At 39.1% G+C, this 17580-nt stretch overlaps 1 protein-coding gene across 1 annotated transcript; it reads right to left on the bottom strand.

Annotated features, from left to right (window-relative positions):
- Positions 1–352: 352 nt before the first annotated feature.
- LOC102008663 (butyrophilin subfamily 3 member A1-like) lies at positions 353–15892 on the bottom strand. Its single transcript, XM_013516725.1, is given in 14 exon segments — positions 353–854; positions 856–1018; positions 2941–2967; positions 3177–3203; positions 4085–4111; positions 4206–4226; positions 4604–4771; positions 4888–5169; positions 8365–8456; positions 8458–8573; positions 8575–8711; positions 9304–9421; positions 9915–10080; positions 15822–15892. Coding segments are annotated over 14 exon segments (1917 nt in total).
- Between the last annotated feature and the right edge of the window lie 1688 nt (positions 15893–17580).

Below are 17580 nucleotides of genomic sequence, written 5' to 3'. Positions count from 1 at the left end.
CCATACTTCTTTCGTATTTGAGAACAGAGAAAAGAAGAAAAGTGATTAGTAAACATATTAACATCAACCTATTGAGCACCAAAACAGGGGAGAAACACATTCACTTGTTTGGAATTTTCTTCTGACAAATTTTTGCTGCCCAGAGAGTCTGCATTTCCCTCATGGTATTACTAGAGGAAATCCCTCTGACTTTCCCCTAGTGCCCCATTTCTCTTTCTGCATCTTGTTCCTTGGAAAAGGCTGAATTCTCAATTAGGAAAAAAGACCTATCCACCATAACTATTGATCTTTCTTGGAGAGCAGACCTACTGAAACTCTGAGTGGAGGCAGCAAAGTTGCCTAGGCACTGGTCCTACACTTCCTGTGGAGCTAATAGGGACTTGGCTTCCTGGTGGATATCTGGATGACAGCTTGTTAAATGAGTCATAGGTGTCATTACAAAAGAATCAGGACAACCTTCAGTGCGATCTGAAGCTGAACAGATGGTCATCAATGTGCCAACACCGTGAAGGCTAAAATAAGGATGGAGGGCCTCACAGAAGGAGATCCCAGTAAAGGAATAAATGTAGGACCCATCAACCATGTTGTAAAAGGGCACATCTCCAGCCTCCCAGTCCAGGAAAACTCCTATCGTGTGTTACTGCTGTTTCAGTGACAGAGGGCCTGGATGGGAAGCAAGAGTCATGATTCTTCCTCCCTCACAGGCCAGCACCCAGAATTCATCCTCTGGATGTTCTCTAAGCCACCCCTCTCTCTTTGCTGTACTTGAGCAAACACCCAAAGCCCCTCTAGCTGCAGCTGCAGTTTCTGTTCCTGTATTTACTTTTACCTCCCAGTAATATTTCCCTGTGGTAAAGTAAGTGGCTCAGGACACTGTAGATGGATTCCAGCTTCCCTCGTTCCTGGTATGCTGGGGCATCACAGTTCTGAGAAATGTTCTCTACTGAAGAAACATGTCTTCTATCCTCAGATAGGATGAGGTTGGGATGAGCTGTGCCTGGATCCAGAAAAACAGCCGCTGCAGATATGGGGTGAGGGGAGATCAATGCATTAGGCAGACTGTTTTGCTTCAAGAGAGACGCAAATAAAGACAATGAAGGAAAATAAGAGAAAAAAATGAAAGAGTAGAGGAAACAATTTATGCTCTTTTCTAGGAGTTACACAAAATATAAATCCTAGAAGGCTAAGGCTGACCAGACTTGAAGTAACCACTAGCTCCAGAGAGGTCTGACCTCTCTGCCAAGGTCTAGTTAAGAGGACCATTATATGCAAAAACCCTCCTGGCCAGGTATTTCAGGATGGGGTCTCTCCATTCCCTTTCATATGATTTTTACTTTACCCTTGCTCTTAAGACTTGTCATATTTCCAGTCTTGTGCCTACCCTCATTCAAGCTTCTTTAGAGTTATTTTCTGTAGGCTTTGGTCCTAACTAAGTCATTTGCTTTTCATATCATTAAAATTCTAGCCTCTGTAGTCAGAAACATCTGCAATTTGATAATCACTGTGTCCCTAATAGCTGTGATCTTGGTGAAGTTACTTTCCTTCTCCCACCCTCACTTAACCCTCATGATGAGGTACATCACTAAGGAACCTCTGCATATGGCCATTGAGAAATAAATGATATAGTGTGTACAGAGCTTAATGTCTTGCCCATGACGAATACTCAGTAAATTTTTTCATACACAGTCAATAGGACACATTTTTCTTGAAGAATTTGAATATGTGAAGTAAAATGTATTTGTATATTTGGAGGATATAATTAATTAGGAAATATTGTAGAAGCAGAGATATTCAGAGTAAAGTAGTGTGCCCTGGAAATTAATAATCAACCCACAACATGGGAAGGCTAAGATGATCAGGAACCATTCTGTACTTCACTGAGGTCAGGGAGCTCTTCTCTGTCTCAGAGAGGGTACATGATAGACCTCCTTCTGTCTGAAATACTCTGTCGATGTCATCAACATGGGTAAGCCCACAATATCACTCAAGTCTTGGCTTAAATATCGATTTTTGAGGGAATTCTTTTCATTCACCATTCATTATGGTAATCTCTTATTCCTTCCTGGCACTATCTCAATTTGTATGTGTCATTTTCCAGAAAGCCAGAGACCAAATCTACACTTTTTTATTTGGCACTGAATAAATAGTCACATACATATATACTTGCTTTACAATGGAGTTATGTTCCAATGAACACATCATAAGATGAAATTATGATTAAGTATAAAAACGTATTAAATATGTCTAACCTACGGAACATCCATGAAACACCCATGGGAACAGGAACACCTATGGGACAGTTTTGACAAGCTTACCTAAAATGTACTCAGAACACTTATATTAGCTTAGAGTTGGTCAAAATCACCCAACACAAAACCTACTTGATTATAAGTGATGAATGTCTCAAGTAATTTACAAAATACATATTGGGATGCAAAATTACAAAACAAAAATGTCACAAAACTGAAGGCAACTAGTGTGCTGCAGACAGTCAGTTCCTTAGGGTTGTGCTCTTGAGATTGACTGAGATGTATGGCTCATTGCTGCTGCCCGGCACATGAAAGAACACTAGACTACCTAAATTCAAAGTATAGTATCTACTGAATGCATATCCCTTTCACATTATTACAGAGTTGAGAAATCACAAGTTAAATGATTTTAAGTTGGGATCTGTCTGTATATTCACCCTGAATGGATAAACAAATTGTTTATGCATGGTAAGAAATCTGCTCCTATTTCAGCATCATACTGAGACAGATAAAAAAAAAAGAGACAGCAAAAGCTGTGGGGTGAATAATTAATACACAAATACAAGAGATCTCATTTGTACAGTCGTAATTCTGTGGGACAGTGCAATAAATAGTAACTTACCTATTTCAGCTGCTCCATTGTCTTTACTCAGTTTTTGCATCTTTCCTGAAGCCGAAAATTGTAACTCACCTATTTCAAACTGCTCCTTTCTCCAGTCTAAAAAGAAAAACAAATAATAACATGAGAAAATGTGCCAAACCATGCCTTATGTATGAGTGGGATGTCTACCCCTCTGTCTTTGGTCTAAATTCCAGCTTCAAAGTCAAATCTCTAGCTATAGCACCCCACCCCAGGAAAATGTCCTAGAAATGCCTCATGAAGTCCTGGGAGGACTGAAGTTACAAGACAATGTCAGAATTATTCACCAGCATATAACTGTGCTTTTCTCCAGCCTGAAATAAACAAAAGCATTAAGTTCTCTCATTTATAGAACCTTCCATCAGAGTAAGAAACTACTGTAGCTACATGAACTATAAAGGTTTATGATAGTATTATATTTCAGTGCTCATTGTCTCCTAGACACAGTTCCAGGATATTTGCCTTTTCTTACATCTTCTCACTTTTCAGTCTTCCACAAATCTAGGGTCCAGTTCTTCTGTGAGAGGGATATAACAGGCTTAAATATGGAAGTATGTTGAGAAGTCTAAACTTTCACAGGCTACTTTGACATCTTTGAACATCACATGACTTCAAAAGCCTAACTGTGATATCTCCACCCTTCAACAGATATCTCCCCAACAAGAAGAATAACTTGGGCTTGGGAAATAGCTCAGTGACACAGCACGTGCTTGAAAGCATGAAGTCCTGAGTTTGATTCCTGGTACCCAAAGAAAGAAGAAAAACTCTCAGCCAGTTAATTTCTCTATCCATCAAGCCATCTGATCCTTACCAGGTCCTCAACTTATTTGGCTTCATCTCCCTGTCAGCCTGCAAATTATTCAAATAAGACAATTTCACCATTTTTGTGAAAACAGGGAGTACCTCATCTTGTTGCTGTAGAGCCTGCCTGGGACAGGCCTGGCTTGATCAGTTGGCTCCCAAGTGCACCTCTTCTTGTTCCAGCATTGTACGTGCTGTCCTCTCCCTCAGGCTATGAGTATGTGTATGTGAATAATGAGCTGCTGTCAGTCTCATCTTCCCAGGGCTACATGCTGTGGGTATGAACATCTTGTGTTATTTAGGATGAAGGATCCCTGCCTCACCAAGGTGCATAGAGGGTGATCAGAACAGAGGAGAAAATGAAATGGTAGATCAACCAACAACATGAACTCACCTTTCTGATATAATTCTTTCCTATAGCCTGAAAGGAAATAACAATCTGTTAGATGCCAAGGGCCCAGCACAGATTAAGAATTCCAGTTCTTCTGTAAGGGCAAAGAAAGTGGAAAACTTACCAAGCTCTTTATGGAGAGTTTCTAAAAAGAAAGAAAAACAAAATGTTTTTTCTGTGAGGAAGAAGTTAATATTATTAAGTTGATATCTTGCATGCCACTTGCATTAACTAGATCAACATATTTATTTTCATTGAGATTTGCCATGATGTTTTTCCCTAAACTCCATGTTTAGGGAAAGTGACTTCTTTATTGTTTATACAAGTTTATACAAGTGACTTCTCTATTGTATTCCATCATATTTTTTCATAGGGGTTCTGGGCTTCATGTACTGTTGGAAGCTTGGGGTCCATCTCAATCTTATACATGTCTCTGTGTTCCAACATAGACACAGCTGTATCTACAGCCATGTTAACACATCCATAAATTCACCAACACCATCATGTCTGATCCAGTTTTACCTTTGGCTTTCCTTTCTTTATCATTTTCTCTCTTGGCTTCCTCTTCTCTCCTCTTTTCCTGTCTTTCTTTCCAGGCCAAATATACAGTAGCAACAAGGCAAATCATAAGTATGGAAAAAGTCACAACAAACACTGTCTTCCAAGGAGAGGTCCTAGGAAAGAAGGGCTCTGATACAGGGCCACAAAACCTGATTAAAATGATACATTGGCTGAGCCTACTCCACCCCAGCTCCCAAATGCCCCCTCCTTACTTCCGCCCTGTGCCTAAAATGAGCAACACTGACCTGGGATGGAAATGGTTTCCACCTGCTCTTGTCCAAAGAAGGGGTTCTTCATGGAGCAGGACACTTCTCCCTTTGAGCTGTCTCTCACAATGAGGGTTGCTTCAATCTGAAACAATCCATCATTATCTTGGGCCTCAACCTCCAAAAGAGATGGTATCTTCTCTCCCCTTGTACCTTCCCACTGCACCCCAGGCGGGGGAAACCATCCCCTGCCTGGGCACTTCAGCTCTACTCCTTTATCTTCTAGACCCACCATGAAGATGCGGGGACCAGAACCCAGCCCTAGAGAGGAAAACCAGTGATCTGAAACTTGGATTTTTTCCAGAAATTCCTAGAATTGCACCTTGGCATCACCAGTATAGGGGAATGTAGGAAGCACCATCATTCCTGGTGGGAAGAGACACTTTCTTTTTCCATGAGAGAAGTGGAAATTACAGAAAACTTGAAGCAGGCAATAAAAGTTATACTGGGATCTGTCACACAGCCTCTTAAAACACACCTGTGCTTAGTTAGGTTACAGAAGGATAATAGGAAAGGGGCAGAGTAAATTTTACCAACATTAAATTCTTTTAGAAAAATTTCATGCAGTTGTCTATGTGTAACATTTATTGAAGTCTCGAAGAAGATTGTCTTCCTAAGCTTAGCATGAAACAACTCCTTAAATAATCTTGTTTTATTTTTCCATTTTTCTTTCTGGCCCTAGGTAGAAATTATCTGAAAGATGAAGGCAGCCAGTGTAAGTGAGTTCTTGGAAAGCTCACAGCACTTGTCATTTTCTTACCTGCACCCTTTCATTTTACTTCCCACCACCTCTCCTCCTTGTCACTTCATCACATGTGCAGTCTAAGCACGGACTCATACAATCAGCACACGTAGCACAGCCTAACATGACCAGAGTGCTAAAGACCCCATTTTCCCTTTCAGAATAATGACCATCCCCCTGGCTGAGCCAACATATGATTTTGCCTTTATATCACATTGTATGAACTCTCTTATGTCTGGCGTAGTCCTAATTCTTACATGTAGGAAATACATGTAAAAACTCCAAATATTTTTGCACTAAATATTATAGCATAGTTTATAATAATTACTACCAGCCCTTGGCCCGCTGGAAGCAGAAAACAATCTGCAAGATAGTTCATCTTCTTAGAATTACCTTCCTTCTTAAACAGGATCAATAAATGTGGGAGTGAAACTGGTCCTGAGCAAAACAGAGCAGATCGAAATTTAGGAAACAAGGACCAGCAGGTGAAAGAGACCTTGCATTTCCTGGAAGAAAATAACAACTGAAGTTCTAAGCTAAAGTAGACAAGAGCTCTATCTCTGTTGAAAGAGAAGGACAGTGAGAGAAACTCAGGTTAAGCAAATGAAAGATAAGTGTTAATATATAATCAACAAGCTAGGTAAAGGTTAACTGAATATAATATAATAATAGATATTCAGTCAACCAACTAGGCAAAGGTCAACCATGGGGAAGAAAAGCATAATTATGTAGTCCATCAACTGAGTTTAAAGATTGGACTTGACTTTACACCCATTAATCAGTGAATTGATATGGGGAAGATACTGAAAAATGCTGTGATTTTCATGAGGTTTTTTCCTCAGGCTGTGGAAAATCTTTGACCACTTGGTGAGATAATTTTAAGGCAGGATCTCTGTAATAAGACTGGGAGAGTTTGCCACTCCTTTGAAAGCTAATGGACTTGGGTTCTTCCTATTAAAGTTATACACAAAGACCATAGATAAAAGAATTTTTTGAAGATGGCAATAGTTGAGAAATATTACATTAAGATAGGTCTAATATAGGGGCCGGGGATATAGCTCAGTGGCATAAGTGCCTGCCTGGCAAATGCAAGGTCCTGAGTTTGATTTCCAGTACCAAAAAAAAAAAAAAGAAAAAAAAAAAGAAATGGGAAGTTAGGTCTAATATAGTCGAAGTAGAAGGATATAAAAAATGAAAAATGGCATATTTGTCTTACCAGAAAGTATAAAGCTTTAGAAACTGAAGCAGAATAATATTGTAAAAGAAATGGGCACAAAAATAATTATAATCACATAGATAATTTAGAATTTGTGACGTTTATAGACAATAACACATTTGTAAATTGGTAGAGATTTTCTGCACTTGGGTATTGACTGATGGTATAGCAATAAAAGAATACAATTTTGAAAAATATGTTGAACATACTATGGACTTTCGGGGGGGTGGGTACCAAGAATCCAACTGAAGATCTTGCACTTGCCAGGCAGGTGCTGTGCCACTGAGCTATATCCCCAGCCCTCTACGGACTTGTGTACCAAAGCATTTCTGCAGATTAGTTTTAAACGTAAAAAGTATACCCCCAAAATGAATTGTAACTATACACAACTGGCTACATGGAAAAATCTCATAAACAACCTCAGGCCATAAAACTCAGATATAAAAGCTAACCTATGAGCTTGGAAGTGAGAATAGTCTTTATCCTTAAGTGGATGTTGACTGGAAACAGAAAACTACATTTTCCTGGATTAGGGTTAAGTGTATTTCCTGATCTGGATGCTAGTTTTGCAGGTTTATTTGTTTTTGAAAATTTATAGAATGCTAAATTTAAGGGTAGTATAAAATTTTCTGTTTATGTTACACTTCATTATGTTTCATAAAAATTATTAGGAGAAAGGTGAAATATTTTTCTGATGTTGATGTAAAAGCATGCTATGAAACAAAGAATATAGAAGAGAAAAATAAATACTGAAGGGAAAGGGAGAATTAACAATTTACATTTTATATCTTTCCAAATCACTTTAAGTTTGAGATTGTGCACTTATAATTTTCTTGTAAATGAAATAACAGTGAAAACGAAAACCTAGAGCAGTCACTTCTGTGTCCCATGGACTTCTTCTCAGTCTATTGCAGACTTTCACATTCTCTCTCTCTTTAGACCTTTTTATTCCGGACCCAAAGCTACTCAGCTAATGCTTTTCTCTACCTGTGCTTCACTTAGTAACTGAATGATGATTGTTTTTCTAACCTCAACACTTTGCTGACAGTATTGTTTTCTGGAAAGACCGTTCACCCTGACACAACACTTGGCCACTCTTCCGAATCATGCAATCAAGAGCTGGCCGCTAATGCTCCCCGGTGCGCCTTCGTACATCAGAGGCCCAGCGAGGTTCAGGTCTCCGAGAGCAACAGCACACTTGGATAGTCATGATGCTTTCCTTCAAAATGTGTGGAGATAGACACAAGGAGAGAAAAACTACCCATTTTTATAGTAGGCATTTGTACTAGTACAATTTTAAATTGCAGCACAATGAAAGTATAAATAGTTCCAAGAGCATTTGGGGGTCAAATCCGGTGTCTAAATGTTGGCCAACTCCCAGCACACTTGCTCCTTTTCTCTGTCCTACTTACCTCCATCCTCCAAGCATCCAAATCAAGCAAAGAACAGCTCCACCCCCGCCCCCGGAAGTGGTCTGCATTCTCAGAGGATTACTCACCTATCACCTTCAGCTCCAAAATGGCTTCTTCATATTGGTGTTCTTTTTTAGAAAAGCACATGTACACTCCATTGTCTGAGACCCGGAGACTGGATTCTCACAGCCGCTCTTCCATCAGCCATGTAATCCTTCACCAGCTCTGCTCTCCCTCTGAAATCCACCAGCTGTTCTCCCACCTGCTCCGCTCCATCCCGATACACGTACACCGGCCTCTGAGAACTGTGAGCGGAGCCATCCCAGCTCCATGTTCTCCACACTCATGGCTGGGAACACACTGCAGGGCAGCACGGTGTCTGAACCCAGCATGGCCACAATGGTCTCCAAGGGGCCAGTCACAGTGAAGGAATCTGTGGGGTAAAGCCAGAGGTGAAGAGAATACCAAAAAGTCCGGTCTGGACATGGCAGAGCACAGCACCTTAGTTTTTTGGGGTTTAGGGGGGTTTAGTTTTTGTTTTTGTTTTTTTTTGTAATGGGAGTTGAACTCATGACTTCGCACTTGCTGAGCAGGTGCTGTGCTGCTGAGCTATATCCCCAGCATCACCTGGTACAGCAAGCACTGGTCTAGCATAGTTCCATATACCTTCCTTAATTGCACACTCACAGCATGCTTTCGGACTGAGGAAGTGGTGCTGAACACGCAAAAAGAGTTTTTGTCCTTTTATTCTATTTACCCAACGGTGCAGTCTCCTACGAAGCAAATGGGTTTTGCTGGCGATGGCCGTGCATTTTATGAAGGAGGGGGAAGAGTGCTGGGATATGCCGAAACTAGACTTTTCAGTTAGGTCCTGGGTATCAGAAAATGTGCTACTCATGAACCTTCGTGTCCCTTGGTGCATGGACAAACACATCATTATATCAAAATAAAGGATTTGGAATTAACCCAGCTGAGAAATAGCTGATGGAGTCACTTAACTCTTCTGTATTCTTCTGTAGTCTCACCTGAGGTCCACATGGACAGCTGGAGTAGCAGGATAAAAAAAGCTGTCTTGAAAGTGAGAATTCCAAGGAAATTCCAAGCTTTCCCACTGCAAGAAACAGTTTGACACAGAGGCAGTTCCTGTAAGTAGCCAGGATAATGACAAGAATGAGACCCACAAGTGTAAAAAAATCCTGGCTAAGGTGGCTCACAGTGCTTCTAACAAACGACCTCCGGAGGCTCTCAGACACCTGCGGGGTCTCCCCAGGAGCCTCACGGAAGACTCTGACACTCACAACAAGGCCTTTCTTTTCTATCTTGCAAGAAAACAGTCCTCACTTCAATAGCCACATTCTGCAGTGATAAACCTGCCTATAGTGGCTCTAAACTATTCTCTCCTTCCAGAAAAACATTTTGTAAAATGCATGAAGAGATGAACAGGCAGAAGCAAGGGTGGGGAGCAACGGCATTATCACAAGCATCACTCGGGCGCCCACAATTTTTTCTCTACACTTGCTGTGTGATCAAGAAGAGACAACTCAGCCTATTCTCTGTCCATTTGAGGACCCCTGCTAGACCCTTCCACATCCCTCCCCTATGCCCATCACCCAGAGAAGGGTCATATGGCACTCACATCTTTTACTTTTACAGAGACGAAGGCATCCTGCAACTGCTGACCGCAATACTCCTGGCACCAGGAATAGGCACTCTCAAGCTTCTTCCTAGACTCCCCCGCACACACCGGCTGCTGAAGATCTCTCCCCGGACAACTGCTTTGAGATGCTTCAGAATTTGGGGTCCTGCAGGAAGATTTAGGTGGTCATTTCAAGGATGAAGAAAATCGGAAACAAAAAGGCCCCAACCACCACCTCATAGGAAATCTTAAGCAATAAGATTCTGTTCCATCAGCATGATAGTCTCAAAACTGAAAGTAAAATAAAATGAGGAAAGAGAACTTTGACCTGGCATAGATAATAAATCTACAAAAGATAAGAAGCCAAACTCAAAGGTGTATATATATAAGTTTTAGAACAGGCACTACTAAGCAGCAGTGACTTTTTTACTATTTTAAAGAGAGAAAAAATAAGACAGACTTTCAAAGCAAGATAATAGGAGAATAATAATGAATAGTACATTTCATATTGTTATCTTCATAGTAGTTACTCAGAGTACAAGATATAGGCATGAAATATTGGCCAAATAAAATTAACACAAACCTTTCTTTTCAATGAGCTAAGAGAGAATAGCTGTATAACTATTTTAACTATCTTCTGTGTATATTTTTTCCTTTTCCCTTCCTTCCTTTCTTCTTTCTCCCATCATAGTTTCTCTTCCCTTTTGAATTCTTCCCAATTCCCAATATCTATTGTACATTTTGGATCAATTTTACCTCATTCAGCTTCTCACACTAGTGAGATAATATGATATTTACACATGTGGATCTGATTGATTTCACTTATGAGGATGGTCTCCAGTTGCATCCATTTACCTATAAAAGCCTTCAGGTTATCCTTCTTTATGGCTGAGTAGTACTCCACCATATTAAAAGTTCACTTTTTTTAAAGAGAAAAAAACTAACAAAACAACAGCAAAGAAGACCAAAAAAATACACAAAACGATGCATGACCTCAAAACAAAATAATAATAAAGTTCACTTTTTTATCCATTCCTTGATTGATGAGTATCTAGGCTGTTTCCAAGATTTAGTTATTACATATGGTGCTGCTATAAACATGGGTGCACAAATATTGCTGTGATATGATGTTTTTAATTCTTCTGGGAAAATACCCAGAAGGGGAACAGCTAGGTCAAGTGGGGCCTCTAATCCTAGTTTTTGAGGAAATCCACACTGATTTTCACAGTGGTTTCACCAATCTACACTCCCACAAACAGTGAAGAAGGCTTCTTTTTTCTGTACAGCCCCTCCAGCGTTTGTTATTGGTTGACTTCTGCACAATAACCATTCTTTCTATAGTGAGATGGAATCTCAGTGTTGCTTTAATTTGAATCTCATGGATGACCAATGATGTTGAATATTTTTTCATATATCCATTTGCCATTTGTTTTTCTTCATCTTAGAAATATGTATACCTCTCTGATACTCATTTTTGGATTGGGTCTTTGAATTTGGGGAGACTGATTTTTTTTAATTCTTTATATGCTCTAGATACATATCTTTTGTCTGAGGGACTGTTGGTTAAAAATTTTTCCCACTCTGTGGGTTTTCTTTGTCCTTTGTTGGTGATTTCTTTGGATGTGTAGAAACTTTTTAATAAGATGAGATCTCAGTTGTTGATTCTCTGAAGTAGTACTTCCTGTGCAGTTTGGTTTTTGTTCATGAAGTCTTTGCCTACCACTTTGTTTTCAAGTCTACCTACTTTCTCTTCCAGTAGATTTACTGTTCCTGTTTTAATATTTAGATCTTTGATCCATTTTGACTTTAGTTTACTGTGTGGTGATAGACATGGGTCTAGGTTTAGTCTTCAGCATGTGGAAAGCCACTTTTCCCAGCACTATTTGTCAAAGAGGCTATCTTTCTTCCATTGAACATGTATGGCCTCTTTGTCAAAGATAAGGTGGCTGAGTGTGTTTGTAGTTGTGCCTGCATTTTCTAATCTGCTCCACTGGTCTTCATGTCTGCTTTTTTGCCAGTACCATGCTGATTTAAACAAGGTAACTTTGTAGTATAGTTGCAAGTGAGGGATTGTGATGCTATCCTGCCTTGCTTTTCTTGCCCAGAATTGCTCTTGCTATTCTAGGTCTCTTCAGGTTCCAAATGAATTTTAGCAATGTTTTCTGTAGATCTGTGAGGTATGCTAATGGGAATTTGATTGGGATTGTGTTAAATATCTATGACAGTTTTGGGAGTATGGCCATTTTCACAATATTGGTTCTTCCTATCTATGAGCAAGGGATAGCTTTCCATTTTCTGACACCCTTTTTTATCTCTTTTTTGACAGTACTGTAATTTTCAGTGTATGGATCTTTTATTTCCTTTGTTAGATTGATTCCTAAGTATTTCATTTTTTGGATGCTATTGTGAAGGGTGTAGTTTCACTAATTTCTCTCTCAATGAGTTTGTTGTTTGTGTACAGGAGGGCTATTGATTTTTCAATGTTGACTTCGTATCCAGCTCTGCTACTGAATTTAGTAAATAATTTTAGAAGTCTTTCCATAGAGTTTTTGGAAGTATCTTGTAGGGTAAGTAGAGTATATAGAGTATCATGTCATCTGCAGACAATGATAATTTCACTTCTTCCTTTCCTATCTTATTCCTTTTATTTCTCTCTGTTGTCTAATTGCTCTAGCTAATATTTGCAGAGCTATACTGAATAGGATGGACACAGTGAACACCCCTACTTTGTTCCTGATCTTAGAATGAAAGCTTTCAGTTTTTGTACATTTGGTATGATGTTTGTTGGTTTGTCAGAGATGGCTTTTATCATATTGAAGAAAAGACCATCTATTCCAGTTTTCTGTAGGGTTTTTATCATGAATGGGTGCTGAAGTCTGTCAAATGCTTTTTCTGCATCTATTGAGATGATCATGTGATTTTCTGTCTTTGGCTCTGTTCATATGGTGTGTTATATGATATGCATATGTGGAACCATCCCTACATTCCTGAGATAAATCCTCCTTGGTCATGGTGTATAATCTTCTTGATAATTTGCTGCATTCTGTTGGCTAGTATTTTATCAATGATTTTTGCATCTATGTTCATTATGGAGATTAGCCTGTAGTTTTCTATTTTGGTTGGGCCTTTCTCTGGTTTTGATATCAGAGTAATACTTGCCTCCAGGAATAAGTTAGGGAAAATGCTTCCCTTTCAATTTCATTAAGGAGTTTGAGGAGTATTGGTGTTAAATATTCTCTAAATTTCATGTAGAATTCAGCCATGTATCCATCAGGACCTGGGCTTTCTTTCATTGTTAAGGTTTTTATTACATTTTTTTATTTCATTAATTGATATTGGGTTATTTAGAATTTTTATATCTTCTAGATTCAGCTTTGGTAGTTCATACATTTCTAGGAATTTGTCCATTTCTTCTGTTTTCAAATCTGTGAGTAAAGGTTTTCAAAGTAGGTATTAATGATCTTCTGAATTTCCACAGTGTCTGTAGTTATTTCTCCATTTTCATTCCTTAGTGTGTGGATCTGAGTTTTTTCTTTCCTTTTTTGTTAAAGTTGGCTAGGGGCTTATCAATGTTGCTTATCCTTTCAGAGAACCAATTCTTGGATTCATTAATTCTTTGTATTCTTTTCTTAGTCTCGACTGCATTAATTTCTGCTCTGATCTTTATAATTTCTTCCCTTCTTTGGGCTTTGGCTTGACTTGCTCTTGTTTTCTAGAAACTTGAAGTGCAGCATTCAGTTGTTTACTTGTGTTGGTTCTGTTTTCCTCATGTGAGAATTCACTGCTATAAATTTCCCTCTGAGGACTGCTTTCATCACATCCTATAGATTCCAGTAAGTTACATTTGCACTTTTGTTTCATTGTAAATGTTGTTTAATTTCTTCTTTAATTTTTCCTGTGACTCAGTGGTTTTTCAAGAGGTATTATTTAATTTCCATGTGTTTATGCAGTTTTTGCAGTTTCTTTTGTCATTAATTTCCAATTTTATTGCACTCGGGTCAGATATTCCTTTGCATTTCCATAAGCATCTTCTTATGTGAGTATATAGTATATAGCATATTCTATGGGTAAGTATATATAGTGTCTCATGTGCAGCTGAGAAGAATGTGTATTCAGATGTTTTGGGGTGAAACACTCTGTAAAGGTCTACTAAGTCCATTTTTTCACAAGTTCGGTTCAGTTCTGTTATTTCTTTGCTGACTCTTTGTCTAGTTGATCTATCTTTTTGTGACACTGGGATATTAAAAGTCCCCTGTTAAAATTGTGTTATTGCTTATTACATCTTTCATGTCTGTTAGTATTTGTCTTATATATAGTTGGGTCCTTCTCTATTTGGTGCATAGATGTTTATGATTGTAATCTATTCTCTCGAAGTTTTCCCCTCACAGATAATAGTGACCTTCTTTGTCTCTTCTGATTATTCTTGGTTTGAAGTTCACGCTATCTGCAAACAGAATAGCTACACCCACTTTTTTCTGGGGTCCTGTTACATGGAGTATTGTTTCCCATCCTTTGATTTTAAGTCTATGAATTTCATTTTGAGTTAAATATATTTCTGACCAAGGACAAACCAGTTAGCTGTGGGTCAAACTTTTAATGAGGACAGAGTTCAGAATGGTTCTTGTCTTTGTTCTTTGGCTGGTGTGACCAGACAGTCCTTGAATAATGCGCAGCCTCCCACTTCACCCTGCCTTGGAAGGCTCAGCAGAATGAGCTGGCAGATAAAAGATAAGTGGCATGGAACTATCAGCTGAGGCCTTTGCTTCTTGACCCTGGATCCACAGTGTAATTATTTAGAAATCTGTTTTTATTTGTTTCTTTTAATTTTATTTTTTATTTGCATATACTATTTGCACATATTTATGAAGCATAATATGATGTTTTAGCTCATGTATTCATTGGGTAATGATCAAAGAGTAATTAGATAGCCATTACCTTAAAATTTTTATAATTTTTTCATGACTGCATATTTGTAATATAGAATAATGAGATTCATTTTGCTATATTGGTGCAGGCATGTAGTATATGTTGATTATGTTCATTGACATTGCCCGACTCCTTTCCTGCCTCTTCCCACTGTTCCCCTTCCCAGTCTCTAAATTTCTACCCTCTTTATCATGAACATAGTCAAACTCTTCCATTTTTACATATGTACTGTATTATTAACTACACCCTACTATGGCATGAAGCATCAAAATTTATTCCTTTCATCTAACTATGACCTTGTACCTGCTGACTACACTCTCTTTTCCCTGTTCCTCTATTCTTCTCTGTCCCCTATTTTGGTCTCATTTTCTATAACATTATTTTGGTCTCATTTTTGGTCTCATTTTCTATAACATTATCCTTCTTAGATTTATCTTCCATAAATGAAGGAGATCATGTGCTATTCATACCTCTGTGCCTGACTTATTTCACTTAACATAATGTCCTCCAAGTCATCCATGTTGTCACAAATAACAGAATTTCATGCTAAATGGCTAAGTAAGAAGGATGTGACATGGCTGAATAGAGGAGGAGTCACACTGGAGAGATTCAGAGAAGGTCAACCAAAAACCCAGGTAACTGGAAGCAACAGAATGTCATATGTAAATACTGATACAGGAAATCAATTTGAAAGAAGATAGTTGTACAGCAAACAAAATATCCAGTTAGAAGTGAAATAGTGGGATGTGGTCCACCAGAGCTGGTTGACAGGGCCCTCACCCCAGGAGCAGCCATCTTGAGAACTTTCCCAAAAGCCAGAGGGAAACAAGGAGCACTGTAGAGACTACTCCCAGGATAGACTCCAGATATATAGACCCCCTTGTCCAGTTATATCTCCTCTCTACGTGCTGAGAAAATTGCAACCCTGCAGCATCCTTGCCAGTGATCAGTAAGAGCAGAGAAAGCTCCCTCTCCACCTACCCGGGGAGTGAGATATTAAGCAAGTGAACTGTAACTGCCGGGTCCACACAGTTGCTCTTCGCTGAAGTCATCATCCAGTTCCCCTCATCATTACTGGGCCCGTTTAAGTCTTAACTGAGTGCCTCGGCAGGCACAAGTCACTTGCAGGTGACTCCAATTGCTCCCATGACAACTAGAACCTCCATCTGGCACACTGAGCTAACACTGGTCCAATCTGAATCTGTATCTGACACCCTGAGATAGCTTGAGTCCTCACCTGGTGCTCATAACCCTGCCAACACCACTGACTCACCAGAGACTGTTTTGCATCTAGCAGTAGTCCTGGGAAGCCTAGGTCTCCATGGGGAGTGCAAATCCTGCCTAGAGTCTCCACCTGGTGTTCTGGGTGTTCAGAGCCCCTACTCAATACAAAATCCAATGGAATTCTGCAAGGCTGTCAGCTCTAGCTAAAGGTCCCCCATTTTTCCTAATGGTTTGGGACCCTGTAAGACTCCACCTGGTGCCCTACACCCTACTGGGTCTCACTAGAATTTCCCCCTATCAGACCTGAGTGCACATGGGCCTCTACTGAGAGCTCTAGACTGGCATGAGCCTCCATCTGGTGATTTAAACTTTTCCCAGAGACACAGGAGTATCCATTAGATATCACACAATGGTGGCCAAATAGCCCCAATCCAAACCGGGTTTTCCAAGCCTGCTTGAGTCTTCACCCAGAACCTAAAGACCCACAAATTTCCTGGGCCCAATTCGCAGTTTAGGCAATTGCCACAGACAGGGTCTTACAGACAGGGAGACCTCTCAAACCAAGGGATCGCCACAGAAACTCACATGCTATCAATTGGTCAGAGAGCAAAGTGATTTGTTAGGTTAAAGACAGAAGGCTCTGAAAGAAAAACGCTCTTCCGGAAATGTGTAGGAATTTTTTTTTCTTTTTTCACTTTTTTTGACTGAATATTTTTTCATTTTCTCTTCCATTGATACTTTGGAGTAGTTTGGAGTTCTATCATCCATTTTCTTCTTCCTGTTTTTAAAAATATTACAGAGTTTTATTGGTTGGATTAGAATATCCTCTCTCCCTCCCCCTCCCTTCTTTCTCTCTTCTATAGTATTTTTCACTTTTCTCTAGGATAATCTCTGTTCCCTATTATTAATCTTTTTCCTTGTTTTATTTTTCCATTACAGTTATTTAAAACTACTAATTTTTCTTTTACTCCTTAATAGGATCTTTTATTTCAATTTTACTGTCTTTGTCCCATCTTCTAATGCTTATTTTTTTCCCATTCTATTTGTTCACACTCCCAATACAGTATTACTATCCTCACTAACATAACAATTAACCACTGTGAATCTATAAATAGTTGAATATATCATATTATAGTTGAACATTGTTCTATTGCTCCTGCATGTAAAATTGTTCTACTGAAGGATTTTTTACTGTGTATCAAAATCTGGTTTATCTTAGAGTTTGTACTATTAGCTGTAGTATGCATTTCTGTGCTTAAAGATGTTACAGTGTTAATGGTTTGATGTTATCCTGTTTATATTTGATGCTATTTTTTTTATTTTAAAGGGTGTAGTAAAAAAATAGCAACATACCAACATCATGGGCAAAAACAAAATAAAGCAAGAACATTAAAAATGATACAGGGGGCAGGGGATATAGCTCAGAGGCATAAGCACTTGCCTGGCAAGCCTGAGGTCATGAGTTTGATTCTCAGAACAAAAAAAAATGATACAGGGTTTCAAAACAAAATGATAG

This window comes from Chinchilla lanigera, unplaced genomic scaffold, assembly GCF_000276665.1.
Source record: "Chinchilla lanigera isolate Chin_1 unplaced genomic scaffold, ChiLan1.0 scaffold00036, whole genome shotgun sequence".
NCBI classification, from domain to species: Eukaryota; Metazoa; Chordata; class Mammalia; order Rodentia; family Chinchillidae; genus Chinchilla; species Chinchilla lanigera.
Note: the sequence above shows the minus strand (reverse complement) of the source record. Positions and strands in the feature narration are given on the sequence as shown.